General features: G+C 45.1%; 1 protein-coding gene across 4 annotated transcripts; it reads right to left on the bottom strand.

Annotated features, from left to right (window-relative positions):
- Positions 1-3,876: 3,876 nt before the first annotated feature.
- ZBTB25 (zinc finger and BTB domain containing 25) lies at positions 3,877-15,851 on the bottom strand. Of its 4 annotated transcripts, none has more exons than XM_025197959.1 (3): positions 15,403-15,851; positions 11,930-12,109; positions 3,877-7,729 (listed from the first exon to the last, which is right to left on the bottom strand). In XM_025197959.1, the coding sequence occupies exons 2-3, from the start codon at positions 12,100-12,102 to the stop codon at positions 6,586-6,588; spliced, it is 1,317 nt and encodes a 438-aa protein (XP_025053744.1). In that variant the 5' UTR covers positions 12,103-12,109; positions 15,403-15,851; the 3' UTR covers positions 3,877-6,585. The 4 variants fall into 4 exon arrangements, with proteins under 4 accessions (XP_025053744.1, XP_025053743.1, XP_025053742.1 ...); XM_025197958.1 differs by having other exon boundaries at positions 15,336-15,851; XM_025197957.1 differs by lacking the exon at positions 15,403-15,851 and adding an exon at positions 14,245-14,566.
- Between the last annotated feature and the right edge of the window lie 112 nt (positions 15,852-15,963).

Raw genomic sequence — 15,963 nt, forward strand, 5'->3', positions numbered from 1 at the left:
AATAGAAATGCCTCAGCTGGTTGGTTTTAAAAGTCTGGGTGAAGCAGGAATCAAATCCTGGCTTCAGATCCTGGATCTGCCCTTGCCCACGATTGCTTTTCACAAGAAACATATGCTTGCAAAGACTGGTTAAGTAGAAGAAGAAAACCCACCTCTCTGATGTTAAATAACTGAAGTCAGTAGGGGTGCACCAATAAAGATTTTCTTGGCCGATACCATTGGCCAATTATTAACCAACCTTATTGGCCGATACCAATCGGATAGCTGATTTGCGGGAATGCAGCCCAGCAGCTTGGAAAGCAGCCTCCTGCTAGTAAATCTGGGGGGGAGGTGGTAGGGAGACACAGACTGATGCCCCCGCAGCGAGGGAAGGAGCGGGGCAGGGGCAGGCGCTGCCCAGCCAGGGCGGTGAATGGGAGTGGGACAGAGCTGCAGGTCCAGCATTTTCAGTTACAGCAGGATGGGACAATTATTTTCCTTTTCTCAAGATCTTGGCTGATGCAGACATTGTTGACTGAATATCTTTCAGTGCCTACCCCACAGCACAGGATGTAGATCACAACGTTGAACCAGCTTTGCTGAAAATATCAGGCTGTAATTTTGTAGGCATTTGGTTTTACGCACGATGAACGTGCATAACGGAGCCAGCCACATGGTAGAGCAACGCACAAGTCATCTGTACAACCTCAGGCTTTGCTTCAGTTTGTGAAGGGAGGATGAGTTGAGACCTTTTCCACTGCTTAGTACTTGCAGTGAATCCTGATTCACGGCTCAGATGAATGCCGGCGAAGTCAAGCATTAAGCCCAAACACAAACGTTTTGCTAACGGAAAAGAAGCTCCTCATTGTTATACACCAGCACCACCGTGTGGCCAATCAAGAACCGAGACACGTAAAGTGGTCACGACATTACGCTAAATCCTTGGGAGATACAGGAGGAGGTTGAGGTGACATTAGTTTTAAAGAACACAAAGTGGTAAGGGGCCAAGCAGAGACAGACGTGGTTAAAAGAAATGTGTGTCTGTGAAATGCTCCCAGGAGCAGGCCAGGCAGACTACCCAGAACAATGTTATAAAGGAAACAGGCTTGGGCCCAGCGCTTTCATCTGGAACTCAAACACGGGCACGTACTCAATGCCATACTTCCATTTCATACGGAAAAATTTAACGTCGAAATGCCACCAAAATGAACGGTCAGCACCATTAAAGTGCTGCGTATAATGAAAATGAAGTCACCTTTATTGAGGCCAATGGTGCCACGTGCCCTCAACTGTTCAACAGCCAAGAGAGGAACCTCAGCATCCCGAAGGACCTGACCCAGAGATCATAATTAGCCTAAAAATTCAAGCTAGACAGGTTTTGTTTTAAATGTCATAGCACAAGCTTTGCCTCTGCATACAGTCATGAGGTGAGAGTTGATTGACAAACCATATAACATGCAGGAGAAGTACTTGAAACTAAAAATCACAGCCCTCCTCCCGCAAAAAAAATGTCACTGTTGCGCCTGCTCATGTCTGCTCCCATACATGTCAAATGGGACAGGTCTGCAATGCAATGATTTGTGGTTAAAAGGGTTTACAGAACAACATCTGCTACAATATCAAACTTGGCTTAACATTCTTGCTTTTTGTTACAAGCCATGCTGTATTGTGAACCTAGGAAAAATCACACATTTGTTCCTAAAGTTTCTGCAACAGCTCCAGAGCCCTTGATACTGCAGTTTCTTTGACTCAGGAATGGAAATGTGAGGGTTTTTCTTTTGGAGATGGCAGGGGAATTTTCAAACTTCAATGTCACAGAAAGTGTTTTTGACCACACAAGATGCAGAACAGTACAGAGTTAAATACAACCAAGAGAGTCCATTCAATGCTGGGTCACCTGCCCCTGGAACGTGATCATCTCTATCCAGACGATGGGTTCAGGACAGAAGACAGCAGCCGCTGTTTCTTCTACATTAACTGTGGGTCCCAGATCTTTTCTGGAGGATCCTACGTCTAGGAGCAAACACACTCTGTTGTCAAATGAGTCCTCTAGGTCCCTGCAGGGTGGATACCTTCTGACCTGCAAACTTGACTGAGACCTTAGGCTCATCTCAAGGTAGGCTGGGTGACTTGAAAAGAATATGATTACTGTTAAAATCTGATAGATCTGAGTGAGCAAATAAATAAGAAATTATTAATTCCCATACCAAGTTGCTGTGTATGGCCAACACACAGTTCAATGACAGCACTTATCCAGAGACTAACGGTAAAAAAACTGGTTATACGTTCCAAAGATAAATATAATTAATGCTCTTCACTAAGATGTACTTTTTATGTATATTATGATAATAATCTGAAGTTTCTTCAGATCAGAAACAGGCCATTTTTTCAACTCTTTTTCAGCTCTATTTGTGTATTTAGCAAATAACTTAGTGCGTGTAACAGATTGCCATAGTGGGCTCACCAGATTGGCTTGAGATACTTACCCTGGGCTAGAAACAGCGCCGGTGAAGTCTGAGCCAGCCCAAAGGTGGAGCAGGGAAGCTGATCGAAAGAAGGGGTTTTCAATCCCCTCACTCGCAGGGAAGGGGGATGGCCGGGGCTGGGGGCCCGCCATCCTGAGCCCTGGCTGGCTGGTTTGCAAGCCAGGGAGGGCTGCCAGAGGGGATAAAAGCAGCAGCTGAACTGGCGTGGGGGCTGCTGACAGTGACTCTGGGGAACAATGCAGGAGGCCTAAGAAGAGCTGGGGTGAGCTGACCCAGCCGAGGGAGCAGAGAGACCCTTCTGAAGAGCCTCGACGGCCCTGGGAGAAGAAGGCAGCAGCAGTCGGCCGTGCCTCCAGCCCTGCAGCAGAGAGGGAGCAGCAGCCAGGGCTTGGGGCAGAGAGCTGGTACCCCCATCGCCCCATCGCAGTGTGCTGGACATGCCGGACGCACCGGAGGGCTGGGGTGGCAGTCGGCCCCCCACTCCACTGCAGAGAAGAGGCAGCGGCCAGAAGCGTAGGCAGCATCCTTATGCAGAGCAGGGAGCTGGGCCAGTGAGTTGAGGAAACCCCTCACCTTCCCTGGGGAAGCAGGACAGCAGCAGGCAAGTCACTGGGATCCTGAGGAGCAGCAGAGCACCAGGACAAGAGTCCCCGGGAGCTCAGGGCGCAGGCTGGCGCTTGGAGCAGGATTGGGGAGCCGTGAGGCGTGTGGGGTGCCCACCAAGTCATCTGGAGCAGGGGTTTAGAGCAACAACTCCTGGGAGCTGCCTGTGCTGCTGACCCTCTGCCACTGACTGCCCCAGGGGAGACTCAGTCCTGTCCCTTATTCTGCAGCTGATTGCCATTGGATGGCATCCGTGAGCTTTGTGCTTGGGTCATGCTGATTGCTGCAGGAGCCTACTTTGTTGCTTGCCTTTTTGGTTGCCACGGAGGGTCGCCCTTCAGCCTCTTTGGGGGGTTGGGGTTTGATACAATTTGATTGCTGCAGACCAGAAGAGCTTAACCTGTTGCAGTCTGCCGCTTATTGGGAAGCCTGTTGGAGCTGCGGGGAGTGGCCCCCTTGTTTCCTTGTGGTAGCACCTCAGCGGTGGCTGAAAGCTGCCAGTTCCCCTACCTGTGGCTCCTGAGCCAAGGGTTGACTAATGCGTTCTGGGTTGTTTTGCCATTTAAGTTCACTTGTAAATCACCTTTCCTATTGTTCTTGTTTTGTAAGTAAAGTGTAAATAGTTAAATCAGTTAAGTGTTAGACCTTCTTGGGACCACGGGCTGCTCTGTGGGGAGCAGGAGCCAGCTGGAAAGTAAATTGGTGCTGGCCGGAAATTGGCCCTGCCCCACTGTCACCACACCACCCCTGATATTGGGCAGGGGTGGCAACTATTGGGCCACCACCTGAGTTACATGTGCATTGTATCGAATGAATTTATTTCTCATAACAAGATACAGGAAATGCACTGTTTTTGGTTCAACTGTACAGGATACAGATTTTGCTTTAAAAGAAAAAGTACATATGCACAGCAGGTCAAATGTACATTGAGCTGAACATCTTGTTCATACAATAATACTGTATAAAACATGTTAATACATGGGCATGAGCTGCTCTTATTGCTGATGTCACTGTCTGGCAGAGTAATTTTCTTCTAAAATTAAAGTTTGCAAAATGAAAAAAAAATAAAGACACTTTGGAGAAGCAGCTCCGGATAACAGCATTCAGATTTGACAAGACTTCTGTCTAGTCTTTTCACCTGTTCTCATTGCAGCTGTGCCTCAAACATTTCAATTAAAAAAAATACAGGAAAACCTTTTTGTAAAGTATACAGAACAACAATAAGGCAAATGTATTTAACCTTTATGGGACAAAGGTCAGTCCAAGGAACTCTAATAAACCTTCAGTGAATTATACTGACTATTAATGCTTACAAGGTTTCAAACATATGCCTCTACACAAACACAAAAGTTAATTTACCAATTCCAGAAAGTAAATTCTTCATATTCAAAATGATCAAGTCATTGCTGCTCTATAAATACATCACAGCCAATCACACGCACAGGTGTGATAACTACTCCTATTTAAGTACTCACCTACTGGCCAATTTCTAAAAAGTAACACTTGGCACATCAAAAAGATCAAAACGCTGTAAGGAACACACCGCACACCACCCCCAGTCCTATCCTGCAGCACTGCTATCTGCATGCCCTTCTGTCACAAATACTTAGCTTTGTTCACATTGCCCACTTTTAAAAATACTTCCTTAATAAGGCACTGGATTTGGGACAAGATTTTCACTTACAATGGGAGTTAAGTACCTGAACCGGGATACCTAATTCCAACTAAGATAATCAGACAGCCATGGCTGCCTCTGAAAATCTCCCCCTCTCTCCTTTTTCCACAGGCAATGGGTGTTTCCTTACATTGCTAATGGAACTGAAATGTAAAAGTATGGGGCACAGCTTAACAGCACACCAGTATAAATGAGGCAAGCAGAGCCCTGAGAATCCTGTTCAGTCTGCTACCAGTGTCGGCAGAAGACAAAGCTAAAAAACACTGTTTTGTTGTATAGTTTAGATAAGGAAGTCAGAAGAACGCAGAGGGCATTCTCCTTAGTCATAAAAAAAAGCCAAGCAAGTCACATTTTGGATCCACACTGCTTGACATTATTAGTCATTTTTAAACACTCTCTATAAGCACTTCAATTTTACAAGTGCCTCTATGTTAAAACTCAGCACTTGAAGGAAAAAAATATGCACATGGGAAAAAAATATACACCTTTAGCATGTTAGCTACCACTTCTACGCTAGGATTATAAAACATGTTAGCTGAAAAAACCAAGCCGGGTGCCTTGGATTGAATCTGACCAGCTAACACTTACTGAAACTAGAACGGCTATTAATACTGTGTTTGCCAACATCTCTGCTGGGCCCAAGTCTCTTGAGATACATTAGTTAACACAGCAGAATTGGGGTTGGGTGCTCAATTAAACTTAAAGTTTCTCAGCTTTTTAGTGTTGCAAAAGGTGCTGTCAGGGCCTGGAGAGTAGTTCTCTACCAAGGAGCAACAGAAATACAAGCATTTCTGTATTGCCATAGTAGGATGTCTCAACCATGTTATGGCCAGACCACCTGCAAGAAAAATCCTTTTCTGTTCATTTAGCTCTTGGCTTCTGTGCACTGGCGGTATTTAAATAAAACAGAACACAGATGTTTTGATTCCTTAAAAAGTAAGAGGTTTAGGATGCATTTGTAATTAAAAATGTTTTGAGTTCACATTTCTTTCCGGGCTTCAGCCAACTTGAGTGAAGTCAGTTAAAAACTATCGGCTTTAAGAGATTTGGTCCACATATACTGGCAGTAAATAGTTCTCAAAATCGCTCAAAGGTTTCTCCCTGTTCCTGCTAAATTGTATTCTAGTGAGACAATCCCAGAGCAAGTGGCCAGAAGACTTCAGTGCTGATTTAAATGCACATTTGTGGAAAACTGGGATAAGGAAACAGGCATGGTATAACAAAGCACTTGAGTATGTTCCTGAAGTTAAGCACGCACTTAAGCTGACCACACTTTAAGTGCTTGATGAATCAACCCCCCACCTCAAAGAGGTGCAATGACTTGCTCGAAGTCAGGTGGCAGCCTGAGACTACAATTTGGGTAAAGTGGAACATTTCATTTCTTTATAGCATCCGCGCTCTGGAAGATTATCTGCAGGACATACACCGCCTTACCTTCTGCTCAATACGTTAGTTGTTTACGCCTCATACCCAACAACTTCCACAATCTTAACGCGAGTAAAGCACAACTCAATTGTATTGACCTTTATAAAAATATTATCTAAATTATCTGGCCACTGTTGAAGAATAGCTTAAAATTCAAAGTAATGAAAGAATTAAGCTTAACTTTACATGTAAAAAGGGTAAGTGTCCAAAAGCTTGCAAGGAACCTTTTTCCAATGACACAGTTGGGCTAATAAAAGATATCACATCTACCCAAAGATCCTTGCCTGCAAGTACAAGTTTCATTTCAATGCAGATAGGGCTGTTAGCTGAAGACACAACTTCGGAAGAGTGTACAAAACTCTGGGACACGGAAGGATGTCAGAGCCTTCTCAGTCTTAGAGCGAGGCAGAAAACAAGCTATTCTACTAAGATTGTATCAATCTTTTCTTGGACAAGATAAGACTCCAACGAAGGGGATGAATTTAAGGCACCTCGAGATTGGCTGAAAGTTTTTACTGTGGTGTTGTTGTCGTTACAAGGGTGAAACCTATGGCCCACTGGGTTACCAAGCCTTTGGCATCGGTTAGATTTGAACTGCTTATTTTTGTGCGTGTACATGTGTTCCAGCAATTGGCTCTTTCGGAGAAATCTGTGGCCACACAACGAGCAACTGATTTTCCTCTTTCGTGTAAAAGAAAAGTTACAGTTTAACTCCACGGGCTCATTGTCTTTGGAAATTAGTGACAACTGGCTAATCTGTAATGGCTCTGCGTGACTACGGTTTGGATGTTTCAACTGGTGCTCGCTCTCTTTTATTAGAAAGGTTCCCATCCTACGACTTTCAAGAGCCTCCCGGTTCTCTGTAATAGGCTGCACTTCACCAAGGTCATTGCTTTCGAGGATGGAAGCTGGGACACTGAATGGAAGAGACCCCGATACGGGAATACACAAGTGTTCCCGCAGATTGCCATGCGAATCAAAACACTCCCCACAGTACTGACATAAATGCATTTTGAGGTTTGTTTTAGAAAATGTAGGACCTGCAACATCTGGAGCGGGGGATACACGACTCTGGGACACCATCAGCTCAGGGTCATATTTCTCCTGCTTTATAGACACCAATACTTTTGGAAACTCCTCCACCAGTTTGACAGCTTCAGGTGCTTGAACGGAAGGATGGGTAATTTGTTGTTCTAGGGTGCCATCATCCAGGCCAATGGCGAGGGAGAGTTGTAACTGTGGGTGGTCACCCTGGGCAGCAGGCCTCTTTCCAGTGTTTGTTGTATTTTCTTTCCTTGCAAGACCTTTCTTGGCTGTTTTGTGCGCAGTCGAGATCTGAATTCCATATAGGTTTGAAGACTTCTCGGCCTCTGGGGAAGACACCCGATTCATTTCAACTGCGATACGGGAAAGGTAGTCTGCATGAAGAAATCGAATGCCCTCCTCCAGTTGGCTGTGACTCACGCTCTGCTTTGGCCCTTTCCCAGTGTACATGATGTGCAACAAGTAGCTGAATATGTCTGGCTGGATATCTGTAGGCTGAATCTTTATGCAGTCACTGCTTAAAACAATACTCATGATTAAATGCATGCATTTCTCTAAATGCTAGTCCTGTTCCAGCATCTAAGCAATCATAGGACCTGTTATTTGTCTTTTCCAGCTTCAAAATCAATGTAACATTATAGCCAAGATCTGCAGAACTATTCATGTCTAATTTGGATAAAGAAGCGCATGAAATGGTAGTGCCTGTGCTCACAACCCTAGAAATTGTGTGTGAAAGTGTCTAGTCAGCCACACAGCTGGTTATTTGTATTCATAAGTGGTGTACGTGTGCATTCAAATAAATGATTGCAACTGCACGCTATGAGGGCACCAACTGTGCAATTCTGAAAATCCAGGCCTCAATATTTCTACAAAAATAGGTAATACATTTGACAGTTTCAGTTGCTTATCACCAATCTCACTAAGTGGGACTGACCATAAATAATGCTCAGTACTAATCTCTAACTTCAGATCATTAAAAGGCTTCACAAATTGCAAGTAATGAACCGTCAGCAGCCTCCTCAGATAATTGCCACCACCATTTTACAGAAAGGAAGACGAAGGAGCCTGATTGGTGACAGACAGAAGCACTAGAACTAGGGACCTACAGAAATCGAGTCAGGCAGGAGGCCAATTTCCTGGGCTGACTGCAGGGCCGGCTGCTATTTTCACAGGGTTATTGCAGCAGAGTCCCCCCCCCCCCCCCAGCCTATGATTGGCTGAGAGGCCCTGGTGGCCCCACCCCTCACCACTGACTGGCAGAGAGGGGCAGGGTCACACAATGGGCAACCCACTCAGCCAATCAAGGGCAGGGGTGGCCATCATTGGCTGCTCCCCTTCACACTGGCAGCTTCCCACTGCCCCCCTCCTGCCCGGCTGGGGAGCCAACATTGTTAGGAATTAGGTATCGCTAATTTTTAGAAGGGGGGGGGGGGGGGTTATTTCAGAGATTTTGCAGACAATGCCCGATGTCATGGATAATGCCCAATTCTGCAGGTTCTGCAAAATCGCAAATTGAGTAAGACTTGAACTATCAGAATTCAGGAGCTGCCCGAGGCCATGACTGCGTAGAAGCCATGTGTATCCAACCAAGATTCAGCATCTGAATGTCAGCGATAGGCAGAAGGCATTCGTTGCTGTACTGTATTTGAAATAAATTTATGATTTTCGTCCCTTATCTGAAAGCCTGCAACACAAAACTGCACATGGTCACCCTTATTGCTTAACTTCCCCCACGAATTAATGTCTTTGGAGGCTGATTTTGGAAACTAAGGTGCAGTGTTCCAGGATTGCTGAGGCCTAAGCAGTGACGAGATCCACTGAATGAAGAAGAGGCACAGCTTCTTTGTACCCAGGTTTGCTGGCCTAGTAAGGAGAATTTTAAACTAGCTTCAACCGGGGACGGAGACAACAGCTCACCGATAAGTAAAAAAACACGACGACCTGGATAAAGATACATGAAGAGAAGGCAGTAGAGAGAATCTTAGCAAGACAATAAGCTAGTCAGATAAAGATGCTTATATACTAATACAAGGGGTATGGGCGGGGAGCAGGAAGAACTACATCCTAGTAGATAGTCCACACAACTGGAATACTGATATGGATGAGTGCTGCTTGTTCAGGAAGGCAGACAGAAAAGAGAGACAACATTGCATTGTACATTAAAAGATACATATGTACATATACACATATAGTTGTTCTGAGATATGGAACAAAGAGAGAAGTAGACCTGCTGACAGCACCTGGGCTCAGATAAAAGAGGAAGACAGTAAGGGCAATGTCATGATGGATGTATGCTCAAGACCACCATACTAAGGAAGAGGAGGTAGACAAGACTTTTTTTAAACAACTAATGGAAGCATCCAAATCATAGGAACTAGTGTTTCTGGGAGACTTTAACTATTGTCATATCTAGTGCAAGGGTAATATGGTATTCCACGCAACAATCCAGCAAATTCTTGGGGGACAACTTTTTGGTGCAGATGGAGGGCAAAGGAAACTCTCCCATTTACTGCTTACTTAAGAAGGAATTAGTTGAGAATGTGAAGGCGAGGTGGGCAACAGTGAAATAACAAAAGGATGAAATCATCCTAAAGAAAGGAAGAAGAACAAGATAAAAACATTGGACTTCAGGAACGCAGACTTTAACCAAGTCAATAAGAAGTGCAAAAGAGTATGCTAGCCTTCTGTAAAGAAAGGACAGAAGACGTAGCAAGAGACCAGTATAGCTGAACAGCAGGCTCATCCACAACTTGAAACAGAAGAAGAAATCTTGTTAAAAAAGAAGTAGCAGCTATTTGGCAACTAAAGAAAAGTACGAGAGTATAGCACAAGAAGACCATGGCGCGAGCAAACACACAGCCAGGAGGGTACACAGGGACAGAAGAGGTACCAAAAGGGCATTCTATAAATGTGTTAGAAGTAAGACAAGGTTCCTTGGGTGAATTTGATATCTTTTATTAGACCAACCCAAATGGCTGGAGAATAGTTATTAAGCAAGCTTTCGGGTTCAAAAACCCTTTGACAGGCTAAGGAAGCTTCAGCAGTTGGTGTGTGCTCTTCCTGGATGGAATGAAAAGAGTAAGAGTAAGTAGAAGTAAGAGAAAGGCAAAGAGAAGTGTGGGCTCTGTACTGATGGGGAGGGGAAGCTAATAATGGATAATGCAGAGAAGGCTGAAATTTTTGGTGCCTTTTTTATTTCAGTCTTCACAGAGAAGGCTCACAACCTGATGACAAGCAGTTTACAGCAGTGATACAGGGTAGTAAATACGTCTTGTAGCGATTACTCAGAATAAACTGGGTGTTTCTAGTTAGCAGGGGCAGATGAGATTTGTCCTAGAGTACTCAAGGAATTAGCTGCGGTAATTGCAAAGCCATTGGTTACCACTTTTGAGAACTCATGGAGGTTGGGTGCAGTCCCCGAAGACTGGAAAAGGACAAATATAGTGCCCACCTTTCTCAAAGGGAATAAGGAGGACCCATGGAATTACAAACTGAGCAGTCTAGACTCAATACCCAGAAGGATACTGGAGCAGAACAAAGAATCAGTTCTGAGAACCTCGATGATAACAAGGTGATAAGGAAGAACCAACATGGATTTCTCAAGAGCAAGTCGTGCCTTGACCAACTTGATTTCCCTCTGTCACAGCATGACAAGCTTAACGACTGGGAAGAGGGCAGTGGGTAGAATACACTTTGGCTTTAGTGTTCTCCAGGTAAGCTGAAGCTCTAGATCTAGGCAAGTGCATAACTGGTTAGAAAATCAGGCTCTAAGAGTGGCCATCAGTTGGGTGGAGATGTCCAACTGGGAGGAGATATCAAGTGGGGCTCCCTATAGTCTGCCCCAGATCCAGCACTGCTCAGTATCATAACTACTTATTTGGTGGGTGAACTTGTGCACACTGAAATTTGTGGATGACACCACGGTAAGTGAGAGCACACGCTTTAGAGGACAGGTCTTGGATTTGAAATTGGAAAAATGACCTGGAATAAAATTGGATGACATTCAGTAAGAACATATGCAAAGTATTACACTTAGGATGGAAAAATGAAATCACAGATGCAAAATGAGGAATGTCTGGCTAGACTGACGAAGTGGATCTGGGGGTTAATGGTGAACTGTGAGCTAAGTCACCAGTATAATGTTGCAAAAAGTGAATACTCCCCCTCAGCTTTCTCCTTTCAGAAGTGGAGAGTCCTAACCTTCTCAGTCTCTCCTGGTATGGCAAGTGCTCCCTGCCCCAATCATTCTGGTTGCCCTTTCCTGTACCTTTACTAATTCTGCTACATCCTTTTTGAGACATGGGGACCAGAACTTCACATTGTTCAAGTCATGGGGGCACCATGGATTTGTATAGTGGCATGACGATGTTTTCTGTTTTGTTTTTAAGATTCTGTACGTGCCACTTAAGAAAACTATACTATTTCAACATTTTTCTCTCTAGTCTCATATAGGGCACCTCTTTAAAAGGGGAGTAGTGATATATGTTGGCCCTGAATTTTGGCTTATTCCAATTAACAAAGTGCAGTCATAAAACCATTCTAACATGACATCCTGGATTGGAAATGATCTGGGTTAGGAACCTTAGCCTTCAGCGTTTTATGTAACCTAGCAAACCATCTAGCACCGTACTGATGTCTTTTCAGAGCACAATTCCTTTGGAAGAAAGAAACAATTAAAAGCCTTAAACATGTAGAAAGTGAACCGACATATTCTTACCTTGTCTGGTGAATGAATATCATCTTAAAATAATTTGAAAAAGCAGCGAGCACAGCTCTGTGAGCTTTGAAGTAGACATCTCCAATGGCCACCGTACAATCGCACAAAAATCCGAACTCACGTTGCGTGTTCAACTGCTGCAGAAGAACAACACTATGGCTAGTCATATCCATGGTGTTTCTAAAAACAAGAGTGAAAAAAAGTGTTTCACTAAAATTCAGAACTGTAGTGCTGCCTGATTAAGTTAAAAGTGCATAGTGAGCAGGACAAACAAAGTTTGAAGATACTATGGATTCTCTGAAACAGTACGTCAACACCCTCCAGATGGCACGTGCAGCACAAACTGATATCATTAGGTGTGTCCAAAACCTATTTTATTAAGAACACAAGAAGTGGCATACTGGGTCAGCCCAATGGTCCATCTAGCCCAGTCCAGGCTCCGACAGTGGCAGAAGTGGATGCTTTAGAGGGCAAGTGCTGAACTGGATCTGTCTAGAGTAATCTATCCCCCTATTAATTACCTTCCCTGGCATTTTTGGTTTAGAGATGCCAGAAGAAACATCTTCAACTGTTCTGTTCAACAGCTATTAACAGATCTATCATCCATGAATTTGTTTAGTTTAAACCTGGCTATGCCATCTGTCTCTGCCACCTCCTGTAATAACGAGTTCCACAAGTTAACTGTGTGCTGCAGAAAAAAAGTACTTTCTCTTGTTAATTTTTAAACTGTCACCTGCTCATTTCAGTGGATGCCCCCTAATTTTAGGATTTTGGGCCTTGGTGAATAACAGTTCCCTTTTTACTTTGTCCACATCCTTCATGATTTTATAGACCGTTATCGTATCCCCCTCAGCCGCCTTCTTTCCAAACTGAGGTCCTAGCCCTTTCAGACTCTCCTGGGATGGCAGCTGGACCCCTGATCATTTTGATTGCCCTGCTTTCTACCTTTTCCAGTTCTACTACATCCTTTTTTGAAATGTGGAGACCAGACCTGTACACATTATTCAAGACATGGGCACACCAGGGATACAATTGTATAACGGCATGATGATGTTCTCAGTTTTGTTTTCAATTCCCTTCTTAATAATAACCAACATTTTTCTGATTTTTTGCTCACTGCTCTAAAAACAGCAGCTCAGTATGCAGAAGTATCTACCGTGACTCCCAGGTCTCTTTCCCGAGTCAGAACAGCTAGTTCAGAACCCAGCTCCGAGGTTATTTTTCCCCATGTGCATTATCTTGCACTTCTCAACACTGAAGTTCATCTGCCATTTTTCAGCCCACTCGCTTGGCTTGGTGAGATCTTTCTGCAGCTCCTCTCCGTCAGCTGGGGATTTGACTACCCAGAATAATTGGGTACCATCTGCAAACTTGGAGATTTCACTGTGCAGGCACCCCCATTTCCAGATCACTGATGAAAATGTTGAACAAAAGTGGGCCTACCAAAGATCCCTGCAGGAGTCCACTTTCGACCTCTGTCCATCCTGAAGGGTGACTATTCAGCCCTACTCTTTGCTTCCTATCCTTTAACCAGCTCCCAATCCATGCAGACACTTTCCCTCCAATCCTGGTTTTTTTTTTAAAGCCTTTGTTGAGAGACCTTGTCAAAAGCTTTTTGGAAGCCCAGATATGTCAGCTCAATCCCCCCTATCCATGTGCTTATTAACCCCCCCAAAGAACCCCAGCAGATTGGTGAGGCAGGATTTCCCTTTGCAAAAACCATGCTGACTCTTCCCCATCAGATCTTATCTGTCCATACGCCTCATTTTATTCATTATGATAGATTCTTCCCAGGATCAACTCTTTTTAAAGGTGGGTGTTATGTTGGAAACCTGCTAGTCCTCTGGCACAGAGGCTGTTTGTAAGGATAGGTTACATATTACCGCCAAGAGTTCTGCTATTTCACCTTTGAATTCCTTCAGAACTAATGATTCCTTAGTTTCTTTACGGTGTGTAGAAACTCAAAGTTATTTCTAGTAAAGGGAAGCATTTCGCATGAAAACTCTGAAGTTATTCCATCGTAAAGATGTCAGGGAGTCCTGAACACGGCTCACCCCTTTTTGCTCTGCAGGAGTGTGTCACTACCTCCCTCCTCCCACGTACTCTGATCCCAGAAGCAGCTCAGCCTCAATCACAATGATCAGCATGTGAGAGAAGAGGATTGTGAAGGCCAGTTTCACAGGAGTTGAGATGCGCAGGCCAGTGATCTCACACCCAATGCTATAAGGGGACCCAAGGGAAAGAACAACGATCACAGGCCATGACTCAGTTTCCCTTCTTCCTCCTGAACTGAGCCTGGGACGGAGGATGCTCACCAGTTGTAGCGCCATACATGGTGTTTAGAAAGTTTGAGTTCTGCCTGCTCAATCGATATGGTTTTTGGAACAACTGAGCTCTGCTTAATCAATAGGATCTGGAACTGATTTGAGCTGGAATACAAAATATATAATTTTTAAAAAATTGGCCAAGAGATTCTTATTAAAGAGGAATGGGCAGAAATATAGAAACCTGAACCTGCATTGTATAAGACTCCCCCACACACAGGCAGGGGGATGGGAGTCTGGAACTTGCTTCAAACCCTGGGTCCTGAGACATGGCCACCCAGCGAGTACGCGTGTGTATTTTCTGCAGTACATAGTTGCTCTTGTTAATACTGCCTGCCTGACAACATCCCAATAAGCCAGTGTATCAGCTCAAAGAACTTGCTTTGGATTCTCTTGTACTTCTAGGGATAAAATAAAAGGCCCCAGAGACACCGCGGGTGTAACAAAGACACAGCTGTAATTGTACCACACACACACAGGCGTAAGAGCATGTGTGCCTATCATCATCCATGCACAGAAGAAAGACTACACCGTGTTACTACTGCAACACGTCCACTGTGCGATGAACAGCGATTCCTACACCTGTCCTTTAAACAGAACTGGCAAGCCCACTGTGGAAAAAAACACTGTTTATTTGCCAACAATACATTTGTTTCATCTGAAAAACTTTAGGGAATCTTAAGGCCAAGCAAAAACTGATCTCTGACAATATTTAAACACAACCTCCCCCCCTCTCCGCCCCCAAAAGAGCCAACCCACAAGCAGATTCTTTCATTAAGATGCCCCCAAAACCTCCCATATGGAAATGTGAAGTAAAGGTTTACAATAGGCAAGTAAACTGTATTATTTCCATAGTCAAACTCTAAGACTGTTCAATACCTTTAATAAGCAACAAAGGTAAGCTGCTCTAAAGAGGCTCCGTCAGAATCGCTGTAACAGCAGAGCTAGCTAACAAAGCACAAGTCTTTTTAAAAAGTTAGATAAAACTAGCAAATACACGCGACCAGCTTGGAGCAGATAAAGCTCAGAAGCGGCATCTCAGAAATACCGCATCTAGAAGCTTTTGACTTCCAGTATCTCACCGTGCTTCCAGTAATACTGCTGAGACCTGCCCCTTGTTACCCCTGAAAAAGGTAAAATAAAACCCACGCGGTACATTCCTGTCGCCTCTGTGAGCCACACGGGTGCAGGGGATCCTCACCGGCAGGGCGCCCTAAGCAAAAACATGAACCAGGCGTGCGAAGGAGGGGAAGAAATACACAACTTCTGAGATCACCGTTTTCAGCTGAGTTCCTCTAGCTCGCAAAGCAAGAAAAATGTTTCAGGTCCAGCCCAATCCTTCAGGAGGATGGTGGATAAAGAAACAAACTAACTGTGTTGGTTTGAAACAAAGGCGTGGAGGAGTGGGGCTGGCAGGGACCTCCAGAGGTCTGGTCCAGCCCCGGCGGGAGGCAGGGGCTACACAGTGCACCGCCTACCCTCACCCCACGGCACAGCGCCCTGCTCCCATCGCCCTGGGCACACTGCCGTGTCCCCGCACCCGTCTGTCTGACCGCGGGTGTAACCCCTCCCTGGCCCCGGGCCCGGCCAGCACCTCCGCCCCAAGCCCCCGCATGGGCTGCAGCACCCCGGCTCCCGGCCCCGCACACGATCCGGGGGCAGCAGCCCGAGGCAGGGCCCCCCCGGGCCCGGGCGCCCCCCCCCCCGCCC

Source organism: Alligator sinensis, unplaced genomic scaffold (genome assembly GCF_000455745.1).
Source record: "Alligator sinensis unplaced genomic scaffold, ASM45574v1 scaffold13_1, whole genome shotgun sequence".
NCBI lineage: Eukaryota > Metazoa > Chordata > Crocodylia > Alligatoridae > Alligator > Alligator sinensis.

Bases quoted from the DNA above. Each gene is read 5' to 3' on its own strand.
- ZBTB25 (XM_025197959.1), bottom strand. From the start codon at position 12,102: ATGGATATGACTAGCCATAGTGTTGTTCTTCTGCAGCAGTTGAACACG. The intron at 7,730-11,929 runs GTAAGAATATGT...TATTGTTTTAAG, and splicing joins ATATTCATTCACCAGACAAG to CAGTGACTGCATAAAGATTC.